The sequence below is a fragment of the Heterodontus francisci genome, chromosome 14 (genome assembly GCF_036365525.1).
Source record: "Heterodontus francisci isolate sHetFra1 chromosome 14, sHetFra1.hap1, whole genome shotgun sequence".
NCBI lineage: Eukaryota > Metazoa > Chordata > Chondrichthyes > Heterodontiformes > Heterodontidae > Heterodontus > Heterodontus francisci.
The window spans coordinates 98,201,686-98,224,371 of NC_090384.1; the positions used below are offsets into that span (position 1 = coordinate 98,201,686).

General features: G+C 43.9%; 1 protein-coding gene across 5 annotated transcripts in view; it reads left to right on the forward strand.

The window, feature by feature from the left end:
• The window catches only part of LOC137377350 (uncharacterized), a 161,041-nt gene that overhangs the window by 77,014 nt on the left and 61,341 nt on the right, over positions 1-22,686 (forward strand). For all 5 annotated transcript variants that reach the window (XM_068046932.1, XM_068046930.1, XM_068046931.1 and 2 more), the window contains exon 4: positions 16,715-16,972. In XM_068046932.1, the coding sequence (XP_067903033.1) occupies positions 16,743-16,972 (230 nt within the window). In that variant the 5' untranslated portion in view covers positions 16,715-16,742. The remainder of the gene's footprint in view (positions 1-16,714; positions 16,973-22,686) is intronic.

Genomic DNA, 22,686 nt, shown 5'->3' on the forward strand with positions numbered 1-22,686 from the left:
ACACAGAGGCCCAGGGAGGCAGGGGTCCATCTGTTTGCTTTGTGAATTGATCTCTGTGGAGATGGATTTTGAATGGTAGTTAAAGTTCAGATGCAAAGCTCAGCAGATGGGTCCCGGGTCTCTAGTGAGGAGATTTGGAGGCGGTCCAACATCTATTTTCCCTCCAGCTTTTCTGCGACTGTGAGACGGCATCTATATTCCTGTTTTGTTTATCTGAATGAGGCTTTAAGTCTGATTGATTTGGTTGGAGCGGTGCGTCTCGACTGATCCCAGTTTGTGCCCGTGTGGTGTTAAATGCAAATCGGGAGATAATTAGCAAAATTGAATCCTGTTGACTTTAAGCCTTGTGTGTACATGTTGCTGCAACTTAGTCCCGGTATCTGAATCTGACAATAAATCCACAATGTAGGCCTGACTTCCCATTAGTGATTTATTAAAATTAATGGGAACTCGACTTTCAGAACTTTTGCTGGCAGCGGTGGCACTTTGCAAAGTGCCCAAGTGTGGGCGGCACAGTGGCGCAGTGGTTAGCACCGCAGCCTCACAGCTCCAGCGACCTGGGTTCGATTCTGGGTACTGCCTGTGCGGAGTTTGCAAATTCTCCCTGTGACCGCGTGGGTTTTTGCCGGGTGCTCCGCTTTCCTCCCACAGCCAAAGACTTGCAGGTTGATAGGTAAATTGGCCATTATAAATTGCCCCTAGTATAGGTAGGTGGTAGGGGAATTGAGGGAAGGTGGGGATGTGAGAGGATAATGGGATTAATGTAGGATTAGTATAAATGGGTGGTCGATGGTCAGCACAGACTTGGTGGGCCGAAGGGCCTGTTTCAGTGCTGTATCTCTAAATAAATTATGTGTCCCAATAAGATCACTTCCCTTTTGCCCCAACAACTTGCATCTATATAGCATCTTTAATGTTCCAGAACCTTCCAACGCACTTCACAAAATAATTTGAGACTGGGGCACATAAGGTGATATTAGAACAAATTAATCTTGGAGGTAGGTTTTAGAGAGCATCTTAAAGGAGACGAGACAGACTGAGGTGGAGAGGTGCAGGGTGGAAATGCCAGAGCTTAGGGCCAAGGCACAAGGTCTTGTGACAGGGACCACAAGTCATGGGAGTCAGTTGCCAGTGATCGCCAGAGCTGGCGGACTGCCATAAAGGCGGGGCTAAAGAGTGGCGAGTCGAAGAGACTTAGTAGTTGGCAGGAAAAAAGACAGAAGTGCAAGGAGAGAGCCAACTGTGTAACAGCCCCGACAACCAATTTTATCTGCAGCGCCTGTGGAAGAGTCAGTCACTCTAGAATTGGCTTTTATAGCCACTTCAGGCGCTGCTCCACAAACCACTGACCACCTCTAAGCGCTTACCCATTGTCTCTCGAGACAAGGAGGCCAAAGAAGAAGAAGAGGGCCAAGGCAGCTGAAGGCATGGCTGCCAATGGTATAGTCATTAAAATTGGGGATGCGCAAGAGGCCAGAATTGGAGGAGCACAGAAATCTCGGATGGTTGTAGGGCTGGAGGAGGTTTCAGAGATAGGGAGGGGCGAGACCAAGGAGGGATTTGAAATTAAGGATACCGAAGCAGGAGGCAATGTAGGTCAGCAAGCACAGGGGTGATGAGTGACCGGGACTTGATGCGAGTAAGGACGTGGGCAGCTGAGTTTTGGAGTTTTTCAAGTTTGACAGAGGTTGCAATGTGGGAACTGGCTAGGAGAGTACTGGAATAGTCGAGTTAGTATAATTTATCTGCAATTAATTTCAGCTCTATTCAAATCATTTTCCTCTTAAAATATTTTCTTTCACAAACTTTTATCCAGACCTTATGCAAAGTAATTATTGATACAGTAATTAACATATTTGGCTAGGTCCCAACGCTTACTCCTATTAAAAGCTAGTCTGGTAATGAGTTCTGATTCTGACTCTCTTATCCTGTAGCAGTATTGCATTGTATTAATCGATTGGATAAGAATAGTGTCACTGTGCACATTTCCTGCTGATGTTTAAAACATCACCTGAACTAAACCTGGCGTTTCAGTGTCCAAGTCAAGGTGCTAGGAAAGCATTTTGATGTGGCAACCTAATTATAAGGAACTATTTATATACCTGCAGAGTCAGTATGTTTTAAAGGTTGTCTTGTGATTGTGATTGCTTTCCACAGTCTGTGTGCTGAAATCATAAAATGTGCTTCGAAAAAAATCTATGATTAACCTCACCCAGTGCACCGAGAAAGTGTCCCCTCTTGGTGACTTAATGAGGTCAGGATTTTGTGACTCTCTAGGTGTTTCTTAACTTTAATACCACAGCTCCTAGCATGCACTCTGTCTGTTGTTACCTGGTTGTTGGCTTTATTTTGGTAGCATTCGTTGGAAGAATTTGCACTTGTTCAAAAACCTTTCAAATAAGAATAGGGAAAACTTTAACACCAAAGCTCAAAACAAACACATGCCAGAGGTTCACAGTCTGTAACTTCCCAGGTGACAGGAAACTTTGAGCAACGTTTCCAGAGTAGGCAGTGCCACAGCTGTAGCTCTTGATAGAGAGAAATTGCGTTTGTATAGCACCTTTCATGACCCCAGGACTTCCCAAAGCACTTTGTAGCCAATGAAGTACTTTTGAACTGTAGTCACTGTTGCAATGTAGGAAGTATGACAGCCAGTTTGCCCACAGGAAGCTCCCACAAACAGCAATATGTTAATGACTAGATAATCTGTTTCTGAGTGATGTTGGTTGAGGGATATACATATTAGCACCAGAACACCCCTGCTCTTCTTCTAGTCCTATGGAATCTTTAATATCCAGCTGAGAGGGCAGATAGGGCCTTGGTTTTAGCATCTAATTTGAAAGACAACACCTCTGACAGTGCAGCATGCCTAAAGTACTGCACTGTAGTGTCAATTTGGATTATGGGCTCTACGCTCTGGAGTGGGACTTGAACTCACAAACGTTTGACTCAGGGGTGAGTGCTGCCAATGAGCCACGACTAAGACATGCCACTTTGTTTTTAGCTCAACTTCTTTTTAACTAAGAATGCACATATTTGTCACTAAGTGCTCCCAGAATTGCATAACGGGTAGTTACATTGGCCTGGATTTACCCCCGGTGTCGGGACCCTGACGTCGCAGTTAAAAGCGGGTCCAGAGCCCCTACTTGCCGGCAGCAGGACCTGCTCGGCAATTTTACCACAGGTGGCTGCCTGCAGGCCCCTCCTCAAATTCTAATGCTGCCAGCCCTATCAGAGGGTCGGCAGCTTTGAAGCCTCAGCAGTGCCCCCAGGAGAGGTGATTGCTGTGCAGACAGGCAGGAGATCTCGGGAGCTGGGCCAGGTAAGTGCAAAAAAAACAAAATAAATCACTGGGGCCAGAGTTGGAGGGCAAATCCCTCCAAGGAGATTGTTGGGACCACAGGGGCTGCCTTCCCTGCCCTAACTTTGTGCCATGGAGCCTGGCCTCTTCCCTGGGCTGCCACAGTTGATGAGTGGGGTTGCCCCACTGTTGGCAAAATGCCAATGGCACTGTAAATTAGCCCCGAATTGAGGCTTTAATTATGGTAATCAGTTGCCTGGCTCCTTGAAATGGACAGTCTCTCCACTGGAAAAATGCTGCGGCATGGGACTGCTTGGGGGAGCTGATCCGACATAGCTTCCTGCAATTTTACTGACCCCCCCCCCCCCCCCCAACCCACTCACCTCCCGGGGGCCGGTAGAATCCTAGCCATCTGTTAAATTGATTACATGTTTGAAGGAAGATAAAAGTTGCATTGATCTAGCATCTTTCACGCACTTTAGCATGCAGCACCATTCAGCTCTGAGTTCTACCAACTGAGCCAAGGCTGATTTAATTTGGTTTTAAATCTCAGCAATTTACATTTTTAGAAACCAATTAAAAATATATTTGATGGTTGACAGATCACTGGGAGCATCACAATCATTCATGCATTGAGACTTTGAAAGCCATATTTTCCTCTCCCCATAAATTTTGACAAGACGGTGGACGTAAGCAAAACTGCTATAATACAATAGAGAGTATTTACAAACTACTCCTTTGTATTCCATCTGTTCAGTGCATTCTTCCTGCTCCAAAATAACTTCAAAAACATTATGAAACTCTGCAGGACAAAAGCTGATTTTTGCAAGTTAACTCTTGCACTATTCTGCACCTGCAGAGTGAAATCAAAAAGTGAATATGTAGGAGTCAGCGGTGAATTAGTGATAGTATCCTCACCTCTGAATCAGAAGATTGTGAGTTCAAGTACCACCTCCAGAAACCTGAGTACAAAATCTAGGCTGACACTCCAGTGCAGTACTGAGGGTGTGCTGCACTGTCCGTGATGTTGCCTTTTGGATGATACTGTTACGACCGAGGTGGGAGGAGTGCACTCTGTCTTTTCTAGTTCCACTTCTCCACAGGTCACAACATATAGTTAAATGTTACCCAGTTACCGATGCGGTTAATCATATACTCTACTCTTTATCCCAGAATAAAGTACACCAACCAGGTTTCTTAATAAACAACAAAATTATCAGATTATTAGTAAAACAAGACTTAACCAGTAACGAAGCAAAGCATTAACACACAGATTGAAATATGAAAGTTCCCTTTTTACCTTAGCCCTCACACGCACACGTGTACACACACATCGGTTAACTGAAAAATAAATGTTCTCTTTAGAGATCTGTCACAAAAAAAGAATGCTTTGACCAAATACTTGCTCATTCTTGGACAAAAAAAGAGAAGATATGGAAAGATGTTCCTTTTTGGTTTGGTGTCCCAAGTATGTGTAGACGGCTGTCACTGGGATCTTTCCAGAGTAGTCCTTTTCGGGCACCATTGAGGATCAGTTTGGCAGGCCTTTCAAGAGAAATGTGACAATAGGGGTTTCTGGCAGGCTTTCCAGGAGAAATGCAGCATCAGTTTCTCTATTTCTTACAGTTGATTCTCAGGAAGTTCTCAAAGAGATGGAAGAGGGTGCTGATGTTGATTGCTCTCTTGGATGGTTTTCTCCAACTGCTTTCAAACCAGTTCACACCCCAACACACTGTCCAAAGTGAAACCAAACACAATCTCTCAAGATGTTCTGACCCCTATAAATCTTGGCCTGTCACTCCTCTGTAAACATTTCCCCCAAGTCAAAATCCCTTGCTGAGTATTCATCTGAAGACAGGTGACTCCCAGTAAATGTCGTTTTCAAACAAGACCTCTTAGTGTCCTTTCGATGACCCCAGTGAAAAAATATCCATGGAATCCTTTTCAGTTTTCCCAAATAAAACAATGTTCATAATTCTAAAATAAGAGTTCTCAAAAAATGTACTTTAAAAATATAGAAGCACCGTCATAACACCTCCATCCTCAGAGGAATGCAACACCATTTTCAAATGCATTTCATTACAGACAGTGTGAAAAAACAGAAGATGAAAAATATTTTTAAAAGGAATTTTCATACTTATACTCATTCACTCTTTACCGATGGCTAATACAGTTCTGCTTTGTACCATCTTTGTGCTCAGATAACTTAAAGCAAAGTTAAATCCTAGACAAAGCATCCACGATTACATTATTTTTTCCCACAATGTGGATAATCTTTAAGTGATTAAGCTGCAATAGTAAACTCCATTGGAATAGTCTGGCATTCTGGCTTTTGAATTTTTCCACACGGTCTAGAGGGTTATGATCAGTATATACCAGTGTCTCTCTGTAGTCTTGGAGGACAGAGACCTCAAAATGCTTAAGAGCTAGTTATAAGCCTAGGGTTTGTTTTTCCATTGTTGAATATCTTTTTTGCTGTCTATTTAGCTTTTTGGAAAAGTATCCCACTGGCCTTTCTATGCCTGATTCATCATCTTGTAACAGAACTGCACCAACCCCCAGGTGACTAGCATCAAGTGCTACCTTGAAGGGCTTTCAGCCTCTCAAAAGATGCTTGGCACTCCCCTGACCACACTACCTTGGTTTTCTTTTTTTTGTAGAAAATCTGTCAGTGGAGCAGCTATAGCACTAATCTTTGGTACAAATTTGCAGTAGAAACCACACATCCTCAAAAACCTCATAATTTCTCGTTTAGTCCTCGGGGTGGGGAACTCCACCAATGCTTATAATTTTGCTGTTCTTGGCAACACTTGTATTTGCCCTACAATATGCCCAAGGTAGGTTACTCTGGCTTTTGCAAATTCACTTTTGGCAAGGTTTATCACTAAATTAGCCAATTGTACTTTTCTAAATAGAGCTTCTAGTTGTTCCAAGTGGTCCTTTCGAGGGTCACTGTATCAAGATAAGCCACACAGTCAGGAACACTGACTGGCTATCACTTGGTTCATTAGTCTTTGAAAAGTGCCTGGGGCATTTTTTAGCCCAAATGGCATCACCCGGCATTGGAAAAGACTGGTGAGACAAAGGCCAATATTTCTTTAGCTTGGGGTGCTAAAGGAACCTGCGAGTATCTCTATAACAGATCTATTTTTGTAGAAACATAGAAAATAGGAGCAGGAGTAGGCTATTCGGCCCCTTAGACCTGCTCCATCATTCAAAAAAGATCATGGCTGATTGTCTAATTCTGTACCCTGTTCCCGCTTTCTCCCCATATCCCTTGATCCCTTTGGCATTAAGAAATATGGCTATCTCCTTCTTGAATATATTTAATGACTTGGCCTCCACTGCCTTCTGCAGTAGAGATTTCCACAGGTACACCACCCTCTGAGTGAAGACATTTCTCCTCATCTCGGTTCTAAATGGCATACCCCGTATCCTGAGACTGTGACCCCTGGTTCTGGACTCCCCAGCCATCGGGAACATCCTCCCTGCATCTAGCCTGTCTAGTCTTGTTAGAATTTTATAGGTTTCTATGAGATCCCCTCTCATTGTAAGAAACGTGGCACTGCTCACTGTCAATACAGTCTTCCAAGCGAGGAATTGGGTAGGAGTCTGCCTTTGTTAATGCATTATCCTTTCTGTAGTCTATTCAGAATCTAGTTGAACCATCAGGTTTAGGCTCTAACGCCACTGGGGAACTCCAGCTTCTTTGACTGGGTTCAATTAGGTGGTTTTCCAACATCTATTGGATTTCCGCTTTTACCTGGGCCTGTTTCTCTGGACTTAAGTGATAGGATGTTGTTTTATAGGAAAGGATTCCTTTATACCCATATCATGTGTGGCTAAGGTTGTACACCCTGGCTTGTCCCTACAGACTCCTTTAAATGCTGTGAGTAGCCTTGTTAGGTCTTCTTCTTGTTCTGCATCTACATATGAAAGCATAGTGTCTAATCCCCCTAACAATTCAGTATTAGTTAACTGGATTGTATGAGGTTCAATTTGAGAATTATCTAAGCCTCCTTCTGCCTCATTCTCACTGTCCCTTTCATCCTTCACTGCCCCTACTACCTGATATATCTGTGCTTGTTTATCCTCTTCCTGGCGATGATATTGTTTCAACATATTGATATGGCACAGCTGATTCTTTTTCCGGTGATCTGGGGTGTCAATCAAATAATTTACCAATTCTTTTGACCACTTTATATGAACCACTGAACCGTGCTTTCAACAGTTCACTCTGTAAAGGCCGTAATGCTAACACCTCATGCCCTGGTTGAAATGTTCGGGTCTTGGCATGCTTGTCTTCCCATTTCTTCATGGTTGTTTGGGAAGCTTTCAGGTGTTCCTGAGCCACTTTGCAGGCTCTCGTGAGCTGTTCCCGGAACACAGATACATAATCTAACACAGAAGATTTGTCCCTCTGTTCTAAAAACCTTTCTTTAACTAGTTTTAGAGGACCTCTTTTCTCAGGTCCATAAACTAATTCAAAAGGACTAAAACCAGAAAACTCATTAGGTGATTGTGTCTTCCAGATTCCCACAAGATCCACTAGAAGAATTTCATGCGCTATCCTTAATATTTCCCGGCGAAGAACAACTATCCATTCTTCGTCCGCAGGTCTGTGAGGAGGTCTCCATTTACTCATCAGAATCCCATTTTTAATATAGTAGTCACCTGGAACTCCCTTTGCCTCAGCTTCAGTTAGAGCCGATTGTGCCACTATATTTAACTCTCAATCGGCTTGCTGAGCCTTGATTTATTGAACATTTACTTCGGATTATCCAAATCCCCAAAGAAAGTTTCAAATATTCGGCTGTCTGTGGAGCCAACTTTACTTCTGACAGTGGAACTTGTTTAGCCATTGCTCGGGTCATTACACATGAAGGAAAAATTCCTGGAACCTTTTCCTGCAACTGTTCTGTCTCTTTGACTTCGCTTGGTCTTTCCGTGACTATTGGAGAAGCTGCTACCTTTGCTCCAGCCAAATCATTCCCCAGGAGCAGGTCAACTCCGTCTACTTGCAAACTATGGACAACTGCTACAGTTACTATTCCAGACATTAAGTCACACTCTAGGTGCATCCAATACTAAGGTACAGGAAAAAAACTCCCCGCCAATACCATTCACTAAAACATTGGCATTCAGTGCGCTCTCTGGTGGAAAAGTTATGTATTTCCCCAGCAAAAGAGTTTGGGTGGCTCCTGTATCCCTAAGTATAACTATGGGTTTGCCTGCCTCACTTGAGGCATAAGGAGTTACTTTTCCTTTTGACAAGAATTCCCTGTAACTCTCAGATATCTTGTCTATGTCCCCTGCACTCACAGCGGTTTTTGTACTTGGCCTTACAGCTGCAGTCAGAGCTACAGCCTGATTTGTCATACTCTCGGTCAGGGCCCCTTTCTCTACATTGGCCTAGTGTACCCCAATAAGTCCCATGGGTTTACCTCGCAACTTCCAGCATTCTGCACAAAGGTGTCTCACCTTATGGCAATGAAAACACTTAGGCTTGCAGACCTCACTTCTACCCTCAGCATCTTCCTTTCTGGCCTGAGGAGAAGATCTTGGAGCATTTCCCAGCTGTCTCTTCTTGACCCGGCATTTGCCTTCCTTTCAACCTTCAGTTTGTGGGGCTAGTGGGGCTAATGGACAAAGGGTTTGGGCTTATAAACAAACTCATAATCATCAGCAATTTCCGCTACCTGTCTGGGTTTTGAAACCTTCTGGTTCTCTACATGGTTTCTTACTAATGAAGAAAGTGAATTTTTTAATTCTTCTAGGAGAATTCATTTCCTAAAGTTCCCAGACATGGTCTCTACCTTTAGTGCCTGCAACCAAGAATCAAAATTAATTTGCTTTACCCTCTCAGATTCTATATAAGTCTGCCCAGACTGTCTCCGGAGGTTCCGAAATGTCTGCTTGTACGCTTCAGGGACCAACTCATAAGCAGCAACAATAGACTTTTTTGCCACCTCATAATCTTCAGAAGTATCCTCAGAAAGAATGGCATAAACTCCATGAGCTCTGCCCATCAACCTGCTTTGCATAAGTAGTGTCCAGCTTTCCTTCGGCCACTTCATCTTTCTGGCTATCTTTTTAAAAGACATGAAAAACGCCTGTACGTCCCTTTCCTCAAATTTCTGGAGGGTTTGTACAAGTTTTAACAACTCTCCACTGGGTTTTGGGCTTGAATTTTCATCAGGGTTTCAAGGACATCCTTTTTTTCTCTAGCTCCTGCCTTCTAATCTGGTATTCCCTTTCTCTCTCCTTTTTCCTGTCTTTTTCTTGACCTTTCTCTGCCGCTCTGTTTGCTCCCTTTGAACTGCTTTTTTTCCCCTTTCCTCTCTTTCTTCCTTTTCCCTTTCAAGTTCAAGCTGCTTCATCTGCAACTGAATTTTATCTAATTCAACTTCACTACAATCTGGTTTGCCGCCTTCTTCTTCCAATTGCAAATGCTGTGCTATTACTTCAGTTATGTCTGCTTTCTTAGCTCCTGCTTTTAACTCTAATGCCAACAGGTCTGCCAAATTCTTCAGTCTAACCTTGGTTAAGTTTCTCAAATTATAGGAAAACATCTCCTTCCCCAGAAAGGTCATAGCAACTGACAAATCCATTCCAGTAATGTAAACTTTACTCTAATGCACAAGAAACCTTTTTTTTTTTACTTTACCTCTTTTCAATTATTATTACCCCACTTACAATTGCACGTCGACGGTATTGGGTTATCCCGGATGAGCCCCCAATTATATGTTACAGATGAGGTGGGAGGAGTGCACGGTCTCTTCTAGTTCTACTTCTCCACAGATCACAACATATAGTTAAGTGTTTACCCAGTTACTGATGCGGTCAGTCATATACTCTACTCTATCCCAAAACAAAATACACCAACCAGGTTTCTTTAATAAACAACAAAATTATCAGTTTATCATAATATAAGACTTAACCAGTAACAAAGCAAAAAAGCATTAACACACAGATTGAAATATGAAAGATCCCTTTTTACCTTAGTCACACACACACACACACACGGTTAACCAAAAAATAAAGAAATTTTCTCTTTACTCTGTTACAAAAAAAAATACATTGGCCAAACACTTGCTCATTCTTGGAAGAAAATAAGAGAAGATATGGAAAGATGTCAGTTGTCCCTTTTTGGTCTGGCGTCCCAAATATGTGTAGATGGCTGTCACTGGGATCTTTCCAGAGCAGTTCTTTTCATGCAATGTTGAGGATCAGTTTGGCAGGTTTTCCAGGAGAAATGTGACATCAGGGGTTTCTGGCAGCCTTTTCAGGAGAAATGCAGCATTAGTTTCTCTATTTCTTACAATTGATTCTCAGGAAGCTCTCAAAGAGACCAAAGAGGATGCTGATGATGACTGCTCTCTTGGCTGATTTTATCCAACTGCCTTCCAAACAGTTCATGCCCCAACACACAGTCCAAAGCGAAACTAAACACAATATCTCAAGAGTCAAACCTCCTGACCCTGATAAATCTTGGCCTGTTACTTCTCTGTAAACATTTCCCCCAAGTCAAAAAGCCCCTGCTCGGTATTTATCTGAATACAGGTGACTACCACTAAATGTTGTTTTCAAACTAAACCTCTCAGTAGAACCATCGAAACCATAGAAATGTTATGACACAGAAGGAGGCCATTCAGCCCATCATGTCTGCACCGGCTAAAAAGAAAACTAGCCACCCAATCTAATCCCCCCTTCCAGCACCTGGTCCGTAGCCTTGCAGGTTACAGCACTTCAAATACACGTCCAGGTACCTTTTAAATGAGTTGAGGGTTTCTGCCTCCACCACCGATCCAGGCAGTGAATTCTGGACACCCACCACCCTCTGGGTGAAAACAATTTTCCTCATGTCCCCTCTAATCCTTCTACCAAATACCTTAAATCTGTGCCCCCTGGTAATTGATCTCTCCGCTAGGGGAAACAGGTCCTTCCTATCTACTCTATCTAGGCCTCTCATAATTTTGTGCACCTCAATTAAGTCACCCCTCAGCCTCCTCTGTTCTAAGGAAAACAACCCCAGATGATCCAATCTTTCCTCATAGCTGCAACTTTCGTGCCCTGGCAACATTCTTGTAAATCTCCTCCGTACTCTCTCCAGAGCAATTATGTCCTTCCTGTAATGTGGTGACCAGAACTGTACGCAATACTCTAGCTGTGGCCTAACCAGCGTTTTATACAGTTCCAGCATTACATCCCTGCTTTTGTATTCTATACCTCGGCCAATAAAGGAAAGCATTCCATTTGCCTTTGTCACCATTTTATCTACCTGTCCTTTCAAAGTGTCCTTTCAATGACCCCAGTGGAAAAACATCCGTGGAATCGTTTTCAGTTTTCCCAAATAAAACAATCATCCCTGGAATCGTTTTCAGTTTTCCCAAATAAAGCAATGTCCATAATTCTAAAACACATGAATCTTCAAAAAAAAATTCTTAACAAAAAATATAGAAGCACCATCATAACAATACATTAAACCAAGGTCTCACCTACCCTTTTGAAGAGCAACTGGGGAATTCTTCACTGTGTCCTGGCTAATATTTAACCCTCAACCAATGTCACTAAGACAGGTTATCTGGTCATAATCTTATTGCTGTTTGTGGGAGTTGATGTGCGCAAATTGGCTGCCCTGTTTTCTACATTACAACAGTGACTACACTTAGAAAGTGGAGTTAAGGCCACTACCAGATTAGCCATGATCTTATTGAATGGCAGAGCAGGCTCAAGGGGCCAAATGGCCTACTCTTGCTCCTATTTCTTATGTCCTTATATTCTTATGCACTTCATTCACCTTGACCTCCCTGTAGCTTTCAACATATCGATCACACAGAGATGCCATTTGTCAAATGAGATGTTAAACTGAGTAAAAGTTCCCATGTCTTCTATTCCAGAAAGCCAGTCGGTGAAGGCTAGACCTGGAACCAATCTTTACACACTTCTATCTTTAATTACAGAGTTACACATTACAAGCATACACCTCCTCACCCAACAACCACAGTTTCAGTTTGTGTCTATTTATATGGGCTCAACTGAATCCCAGTTAATGCCCAACACCTGCATACAATTAAACACAATAAATATACAATTAACACTGTGGCACTATTCACAGAAGAGGTGAGTTCTACCTGGTGTGTGGGCCAATATTTGTCCCTCAACCAGCATCATTAAAATAGATTATCTGTTTATTATCATATTGCTGTTTGTGGGAGCTTGCTGTGTGCAAATTGGCTGCCACAGTTCCTACCTTTCAACAGTGACTACACTTTAAAAAGTATTTACATCATCACTGCTACAGCACAGAAACAGGCCATTTGGCCCAACTGGTCCATGCCAGTGTTTATGCTCCAAACAAGCCTCCACCCACTCCTCCTCATCTCACCCTATTAATGTCAGCTTCTCTTTTCTCCATCATATGCTTATCTACCTTCTCCTTAAATACATCGATGCTAATTACCTCAATTGGTCCCCGTGACAGCAAGTTCCGTATTCTAACCACTCTCTCGGTAAAGAAGTTTCTTCTGAATTCCTTCTGAGATTTTTTAATGACTATCTTATATTGATGGTCCCTAGTTTTGACCTCCCCAACAAGTGGAAACGTCATCTCTATATCTGCCCTATTAGACACCTTTAATAATCTTAAAGACCTCAATCAGGTCACCCCTCAGCCTTGTCTTTGCTAGAGGAAAGAACCCCAACCTGTTCAATCACAGTGATGGTTACAAAGGCAAAGTCCATTATAAATGTGGACACTGGACTTTAAATGGGGAACTGTTGACAGAGGTGTTACCTGAGACATGTTAACAAGAAGTTAAATTCTGAAGACACATCGTGCAAACAGGTCCAAGATTTTGAATGTATTGAAGTTAGATAGATGTGTCTGAAGCTCACAGTGACATTAAATATTGATTTCTACCACAGTCAGTATTCAGCTCAAAATACACAAACCACTGTAGGTAAGAGCCATGGTTTTCACATTCAGTTGAAGAGATGTTCAACAAAAGGAAACATTTCAAGGCTTCACCATAATGGTGAAGAAGTAAAGAACAAAGAGGAGTTTTCTGGCCCGGAGCTTGTACAGTGGCCATTGGTGAGCATGGTGCAGTGAATCAGCACTAAAAGGTAGGAGGTGCATGAATCACAGCAGGTACTAGCCCAGGTAGCAGCTGATTTGTGCTCTGGAGTGTGAAAGACCTGTATCAGGGAAGCTTCACAGGGAGCATGTGCTTGAAATGTGATTCTTGGCCCAAAAAGTCTTGGAGGGGCAGTCAACCAAACACATTGCATCAGTGATGACAGTAAAGGTCATCACCAATGTTCCCTCAAAGATGAAATAAAAACAAGAAACACCGGAAATACTCAGCAGGTCTGGCAGCATCTGTGGAGGGAGAAGCAGAGTTAGCGTTTCAGGTCAGTGACCCTTCTTCAGAACAGTTCCCTCTAAGATGCATGGCTGTGCGGCAACCCGAGAGCCCCTGAGCAGGCCATACACAAGTCGGCCCCTTTAAATTACCGCATATGCATTGGCTGCACAAAAAAATTTAAAGGGGCTGTGCACTTAAACAGTTTGCCTGTGCAATCCACAAAAAAAAATAAAGGGAATGTTGGTCAGCACAGCCCTCAACCTTTAGCCCACTGGATCCTTTCACCCAATCATTAGTGATTGGAGTTGGACAATATATATTTTTATTATTCATTCTTGGACAATGCTGGTATTTCATGCCTATCCCTAGTTGCCTGAAGGTGGAGGTGGTGAGTCACCTTCATTATAACTGAGTAGGTCACTAGGCCTGTTAAGAGTCAGCCACATTAGTGTTGGATGGAGTCACAGATACACCAACTTATTTTTTTATTTCCAGCTTTTTTTAAGCTGAGTTCAAACTCTTATATTGCCACATTGGGATTTGAACTCACATTCTCTGGATAATTATTCCAGGCCTTCTCACTCTGGATTATTGGTCTAATAACATAACCACTACACCACCATATCCTGGGTTAATTTGCTGCAAATGCTGTACAGAGATAATTTTGCTTTGCAGCCAACCACATAACACTTTAGCAGCAACCAGCAACAGAAACACCTAACTCTCCCATTTTTCTCCCATTTGGTGGCTTCCTCAAGGTTGAGAGCATGATTAACTCGATACATGTAGCCATTCATGCACTAACAATGATCCTGTGGCACACGTAAATAGTAAGGACTTATTCTATGAATTTGCAAATAGAATGTTGAGCCCTGCCTCAAACCATGGCAACTCAATGTAAGATTCATTCTGAGGCAACCAAAACCAATTTGTTGATGAGCGAAGGAAGAACATATGGACAGCCAACTCAACAGTGATATTTGCTACACAGTGCATCCATGCTCAACCTCGTACTCCAGCAGGGAACAGACACAATGAGCGCATGGTGAACCAAAGTCCTCAATGAGCAGACATGTAGGGTACGCGAGCAATCCTGTAGATACTTACAAAATATCTCAGAGGAAGTGTTATCCTGTACTAAATTACATTATAAAATTACAAACACAATACTTCTACTGACAGAGACCTCACCATGGACCTGAATGAGGAGCAGTTGCACACGATGAAAGACTAGTAGAATGATGATGCAGAGCAGCCATTGCAGCCAGAGAGAGTTGCATGAGGGTTTTAGTGCCCAGTTTTATAGTGACCCCAGCAATCGGGCACAACTAGCTTCTATTTGTCATACTGGTATTTACGATCACGCAAGCCTGATTTGTTTTGCCTGCATGTATTTTTTATAAAGAAAGAAAGATTTGCGTTTATATAGCGTCATTCGCAACTTCAGGATGACCCAAAGTACTTTACCGCCAATGAAGTATTTTTGAAGTATAGTCACTGTTGTAATGTAGGAAACATGGCAGCCAATTAGCGCACAGCAAGCTCCCACAAAGAGCAATGTGATAATGACCAGATAATCTGTTTTGGCATGTTGGTTGAGGGATAAATATTAGCCAGGACACCGGAGAGAACTCCCCTCTTCTTCAAAATAGTACAATGGGATCTTTTGTATCCAGCTGAAAGGGTAGCTGAGGCCTCGGTTTAATGTCTCATCCAAAAGGCAACATCTGACACTGCAGCACTCCCTCGGTACTACAGTAGAGTTGCAGCCTAGATTTTTAGGCTGCAATACTTGGAGTGGGATTTGAACCCACAACTTTCTGATTCAGAGGAGTGAGTGCTCGCAACTGAGTTATAACTGACACTTCTATCTTATTTGCTTTGCTTTTGGCAAATGTATTACTTCCTTTCCTGCAGAATAACTCATAAGATAGATATTATAAATATAATAAATATGTTTTATATGCATAATATATTTTGATATATAGAACACTTATATAGATATATACAATATATTTATAGAGATAGCTATCTCTATCTTGATCTATGAATTAACATTAAATCTTCAGTGCTTGTGGGTTTGCTGTGTTATGTGGGGAGGTTTGTTTGCCGCTGGTGAATCCTGTGTGCTAGTTGTTGATGTGCTGTGCAACTAAATGCTTCTGTAGGTCAGGGGTAGCAATGGCAAGCTTCAGGCAGTATAGGAGGCCTGCTACCTTTATCTGTGATTATCCCCAGAAGACTTGTGTCAGGGTCAGGATTTGCTGGTGCCGTGGCCTGCGGGCTCATTGCTTTCTGAGGCAGTGACTACTGTTACTTGAAAGGGGCTACATAATGGCACTGAACTGCAAAAGACATGAGTGCCAGCTGGTTGATCCGAAGCACACCACAGCTAGTGGGCATCTCCTTATGATGCTTTCTGGTCTGTGTGAGTGTAGAATAGCTGAAATAATAAAGCTTTCAGCACTGATAGCCCTTACTTGGCTCATGATACATTTGAGAAACACTAAAGGATTAGAAAGAAGGAAATGCACATTTATATAGCACCTTTCACAACCTCAGGTCGTGAACAGCCCCAAAGCACTTTAGAGTCAATGAAGTACTTTTGAAGACTGATGTTGTGTAGGGGCACAGTGCAGTCGATAAGTGCACAGCAAGTTCCCACAAATAGCAATGAAATAGATAACCAGATAAATCTGTTGTGGGTTTTGGTTGCGGGGACATTGTTGGCTAGAACACTCGGAAGACTTCCCTGCTCCTCTTCGAAACATGCTATGGGACCTTTTACGTGCACCTGAGAGGACAGACGGAGCCGAAGTTTAATGTCTCAACCTCCGACAGTGCAGCACTGCCTCAGTAACACGCTGAAGTGTCAGCCTGGATTATCAGCTCAGGTCTCTGTAGTGGGGCTTGAATCCATGACCATCTGACTCAAAGGGTTACCAACTGAGTCAAGGCTGGCACTTCAAAAAAATGCAGATGATAGAAAAGAGTAATGGTTGAGAAATGTTTTGTCTGAATAATGGATATCTTAATTCCTCAGATTGCCCCGCTGCCTTAGGAGATAGACCATGAGACTGCTTTTCCACCTCAACATGCTACGTCCCTTTGCCATTGTTGCAAAACGTTCTGCTGCCACATCCCAAGCCTCAGACTTCGAGAATGCCTACCAGCTCCAAGAGGCCTACCCTTACTTTCTGCCGATTCAAACTCGTTGGCAAGACAACGATCAGTATGGCCACGTGAACAACATAGTGTATCACGGCTACTTTGACACTTTAATCAACCATTATCTTATCAGGTAAGGAATCCCTGTTATTTACACCATTCACACTTATCTCCATCTAATGATGCTGAAGTAAAGGTTTTAATGAGGCAAAAAAAAATAAAAGCTTTATTGTTATCAGTGACATAGAAGGGTTAATCCTTTTGAACAGTTTATCTCTTATCAGTTGTAATTAAATGTGTTTATAATAAATTATTTGGTGTAATTAATGTAAAATCTTCTTGCCTGTACTGTTATTAGAACCAGATGCTGAAGGATCAACAATATTACAACATGGCGATACAGCCTTGCCAGCTGTCTAACTGTAATTACTTTAATCTCAGCTTGTTATCTAATTATCACCTTTGTAAAGGGAATACTACCCTCTTAATGCATGCTGCTGTTTCAGATGATGATGATGAAGAGTTTAAAACAGCTGTCAGAAAGCTGGGACCTGCCTGGATGTCTCGATTATGAGGAGGCACTGCAAAGGCCTAGCTCAGGCCTAACCTGCTTCCCTCAGGAGGCCCAGGTTCTAGCTGCCTGGTTCCCTCTTGTGAACAGGGAAGCAGCGTGGCGCAGAAATATAGACTTGAGAGTGGATAGACTTTGGGTCCACTGGCAGAATCTGCCCTCAGTGTGAACCCGCCTTATGCCCTTTTGTCACTAACCTTCTTTGTGTCTGTATTGAGACTGCAGAGAGAGTGAAGATGTTCCAGATAGAGGGGACACCACGGGTCAGCCACTTTCATAAATCAGCTGAGATGTGAAACAATTGCTGTTCAGTTTAAGGAGAAGTCATTAACAAAACGAACAAGGTCGCTGTTGGTGTATTGGAGATTTTCTCACTCAAAGTTAAACAATGGAAGCTGATATGATAAGCTTAGTTGTTACTCAGTTGAAAAAAACATAAACAGAAATATAATTATTCGCGCTGTTCATTTAAAAAGTTTATAAATTATTTAGATTTATGTTCCGAGCAGCACAAAACAATCATAACATTGGCTGCAAAAAAATTGACCTTCCACCTTTTGTGTGTTCACCTTTGATAAAACTTCCATCAGGAAATGATGAGAGCATCAGTCGGGCATTTGATAGATGGGGATTCATTGAATTAAATATGGGTTTGCTTTACCACAGTTTCTCCATGTCACGCTGTACACCCAGCCATCACTAAACTCAAGTTCATGAGGGGTCTGTCCTTGACCTCTGTTCTTGTGCCAATTAACATTTGAAAGAAAAATGCCACAAGAGTCAGTTAAATGAAAGGTGCTTTAAGATACCTTAAGATACTTTAAGATGCCAGCAAACTGGAAAGCATATTTTGCAACTCAAGGCAGTAATCCTTTGGATCAGGGTTAATCTTTTTTTTCCCAGAAATATACTTTATTCATAAAAATCTGTAAAAAAAAAAATTACAAAACAGTTCAAAACAGCACCCAAGTTGACATTCCAGAAAGTGCAAAGGAAATCAGTTTTCTTCATTTCAGGAGTGAGTTGCCTCGCAACCCTTCCATTCCATTTTACATGCAATGTACATTTTGCAGCAAAACCATAATTGGTGCATACAGCCCGAGGGGTTTTCCATGGGTCCAACCCCTCGGTTCACTATGGCTGGAAGACCTTACACAGTGGTCTTTCCCCATTGAGCCTTTGCGGCGGCTGCCTCAAGCTTTAGTGCGTCCCTCAGCGCGTAGTCCTGGACCTTGGAATGTGCCAGTCTGTAACACTCGGTCATGGACAACTCTTTGCACTGGAAGGCCAGCAAGTTTCAGGCAGTCTTTCACCGAACTGATAGTCCTCCAGCAGCAGTTGATGTTAATCTTAGTGTCCGTCAATAGGAACAGCCCGTAGAGCACAGACTCCTGTGTTACAGAGCTGCTCGGGATGAACCTCAACAAAAACCACTGCATCTCTTTCCACACCTGCTTTGCAAAGACACATTCCAGAAGGAGGTGGGCAACAGTCTCTTCCCCACCACAGCCACCTCGAGGGCAGTGTGCGGAGGCGGTGAGATTCCGGGCATGCAGGAAGGATCTGATGGGGAGGGCCCTTCTCACCACCAACCAAGCTACGCCTAGGGGCTTGTTTGAAAGTTCTGGTGATGAGGCATTCTGCCAAATGACTTTGGCAGTCTGCTCGGGGAACCATCCGACAGGATCCACTATCTCCTTATCCTGTAGGGCCTTGAGGACATTCCGTGCAGACCACTGCCTGATGGATTGGTGGTCAAAGGTGTTTTTCTGCACAAACTTTTCCACGAAGGATAGGTGGTACCACACGGTCCAACTAGATGGAGCGTTCCGCGGCAATGCGACCAGAACCATCCTTCGTAACACCAGGGCCAGATAGAACCTCAGCACGTAGTGACACTTGGAGTTTGTGTACTGAGACTCTATGCACAGCTTGATGCAGCTGCACACAAAGGTGGCCATTAGAATGAGGGAGACATTGGGTACATTTTTTCTGCCTTTATCCAGAGGTTTGAACATCGTGTCCCTCCGGACCCGGTCCATTTTGCATCTCCAGATAAAGCAGAAAATGGCTCGGGTGACCGCCACAGCGCAAGAGTTGGGTATGCCTCACACCTGGTGACCAGGTTCTTACCCACAATGGAGAGAGAACGCTGCTCCCACATGCTCAGTTTATGGTGTACCCTGGCTACTCACTCCTCCCAGGTTTTGGTGCACGCCCCGGCCCTTCCGAACCATATCCCCAGCACCTTCAGATAGTCTGACCTGACGGTGAAGGGGACAAGGGATCGGTCAGCCCAGTTCCCAAAGAACATGGCCTCGCACTTGCTGTGATTTACTTTGGCTCCCGAGGCCAGTTTGAACTGGTCGCAGATGGTCATCAGTCTGCAAACGGATGGTGGATCCAAGCAGAAGACGGTGACATCATCCATGAACTCCTGACCTGAGTGCCTCCGCTGCCTGGGATTGTCACTCCTCTTATGCCCACATCCTTCCTAATGGACTCAGCAAAAGGTTCGATACAGCAAACAAACAAGACAGGAGAGAGAGGACTGCCCTGTCTGACTCCAGATTTGATCGGGAAACTTCCTGATTCCCATCCATTGATTGAGACTGCGATACTGATGTTTGTGTAGAGCAGTTTGATCCAATTGCAGATTCCCTCCTCAAACCCCACTTAGGAGAGCACGTCCATCATGTAGGTGTGTGATATCCTGTCAAAAGCTTCTCCTGGTCTAAGCTGATGAGGCAGGTGTCCACCCTCCTGTCCTGTACATAGGCGATCGTATCCCTGAGTAGCGCGAGACTATCAGAGATCTTCGTGCCGGGTACAGTACAGGTCTGGTCAGGGTGAATCCAACTCCAGAGCAGACTTGATCCGACTGGCGATGACTTTGGACAGAATCTTGTAGTATACATTAAGCAGTGAGATGGGCCACCAATTTCTGATTTCCGCCCTCTCCCCCTTCCGCTTGTAAATGAGGGTGATGATGCCTTTCCTCACGGATTCTGACATGCTGCCGGCCAGAAGCATACTCTCGTATACTTCCAGCAGGTCTGGGCTGATCCAGTCCCACAGAACCGAATACAACTCAACCGGTAAGCCGTTGCTTCCGGGAGTTTTACTCGTCATGAAGGACCTGATGGCGCTTGTCAGCTCATCCAGAGTTAGCGGTTTGTCCAGTTTCTCCCACATGCTGTCATCCAAGACCTCCGTGATAGATGACAGGAAGGACTGGGAGGCTGTGCTGTCTGTGGGCTTCATATCGTACAGCCCGGCATCAAAGGATATCCTAATCCTTAGTATGTCAGACTGCAAAGACGTTACCGAGCCACCCTCTTCCTTCAAGCTGCTGATCACAGAGCTCTCTCTGTGTACCTTTTGGAAGAAGTAACGCGAGCACATCTCACCTGCTCGATGGAGCGGACTTTGGACTGGAAGATGATCCTGGAGGCCTCTGTGGCAAAGAGCGAGGCCTGCTGGCTCTTCACCTCTTGGTGATGCTCCTTGACCGACCCCCATCGACTGCAGCTGGAGCAGATTTTTTTTCTGGAGTCGGGACATTTCCCTCTGTCTCTCTCTCACTCTCTGAACACCTTTGAAGATAAAGAACCTCTTGATGTTCACTTTGATTGCCTCCCACCAGACTCAAAGAGGAGTTTCAGGGTTCTCCAACCTTTGTAATCCCTTTTGAGTTCCTCATTGTTCTCTGGGTTTAGCAGTGTAACATTCAGCTTCCATGTCCCCCTGCTAACCCGCTGGTCATCCTGTAAGTGACAGTCAGCCAGTAAGAGGCAATGGTCAGAGAAGAACACCGTGTTGACGTCGGTGAATCTGACCGTGAAAGCAGGGACACAAACAGGAAGTCAATCCTGGAAAGGGCAGACCCGTCCAATCTTGACCATGTGTCTTGACCAATCTTGACCAATCTTGACACTGCGCTCCATCTGCAGGTTTGCTGAAGACGTCGTGCAGCTTGGCATCTTTTACTGTTTCAATTAGGAATCTGGGCGCAGCGTCCAGTTTGCTGTCGTCACTGCCAGATCGTCCAGCTATATCGATGATGCAGTTGAAGTTACCGCCAAAAGTGACCGGCCTGGACGTCGCCAGCAGCAGTGGGAGCTACTGAAGGACGGTCAGCCGCTCGCTGCATTGAACCAGGGCATACACGTTGATTAACCAGAGCGGAGCATTGTTGTACATTACATCTGCTACAAGGAGACGACCGCCCACCACCTCCTTAACTTCGGAGATGGTGAAGTTACCTCCCCACAGCAGAATATCCAGGCCGCAGGAACGGGAATCATTACCTCCTGACCAGATCGAAGGCCCGTGGAACATTGCCTGTAAGTGCTGAGGTGTGGTATTCCACACTCCTGCAGAAACAGCAGGTCGGCTTTGACCTTGGCGAGGTAGTTCAAGGTCGAAACACATCACGTAGTGGATTTAACGCTACGCACATTAATCGAAGCAATCTTGTTGGAGAAAATCCAGATTGTGCCCAATTGTTGAACAAATTCTCCGGACTCAGATGTTGAGAATCAAACACTTTATTGCATGATATCATGGGGGAGCACACCTTACCTAAAGGCGGGCCAGTGCCACTCCCCCGAGCTACAAATCGCCGTGGACTTATATAGTATAAAAGAAGCAGAGCTAGCAGTTTCACAATTAAGCATAAACCACAGGACAACCACAAGACCACCTGCAGCTCTGTGCCCTTTGCAAAGTCCGAGGTCAGTAGAGCGTTAGTTCGAGCATAACAAGCTCTTGTTCCCTATTTAACGTACACACTCCAGGTACTATATTTGGCTGTTACTTCTGGCTAGGTTGCACAAACATGATAAAAGCGGAAGAGTCAGTAACGAACAGTCTGTGTTCACTTCCCCAAAATCCATCATGAGCTCTGTCCCTTCCTAAGCCAGATGATTGTGGTCAGTTGCTCTGTCTACATTTCCTGACCATTGGTTAGGTTAGCTACAAGCTGCGTCCTGTTCTTCTATTTCTACAAAGTTAAGTAATAATTAGCAAAGCTCAGAAAATTCTCCAACAAATCTTCATACCCATTTTAAAGTTGGGTGTTGCTTACCACACCAGGTGTCCTTGTTAGTCCCAGTCCTTGGGTATGTTCCTGCATACCCATAGTGTATATAAGTTGTTTCACATTCATTGGGCTTAGAAACCCCTCCTGGTTACTCATGGGGGCTTTGTTCCACCAGGGTGACATTCGGGGGGGTCTTGTAGGCAGTACGGCTTATGCTGTCCTTTGCTGATAG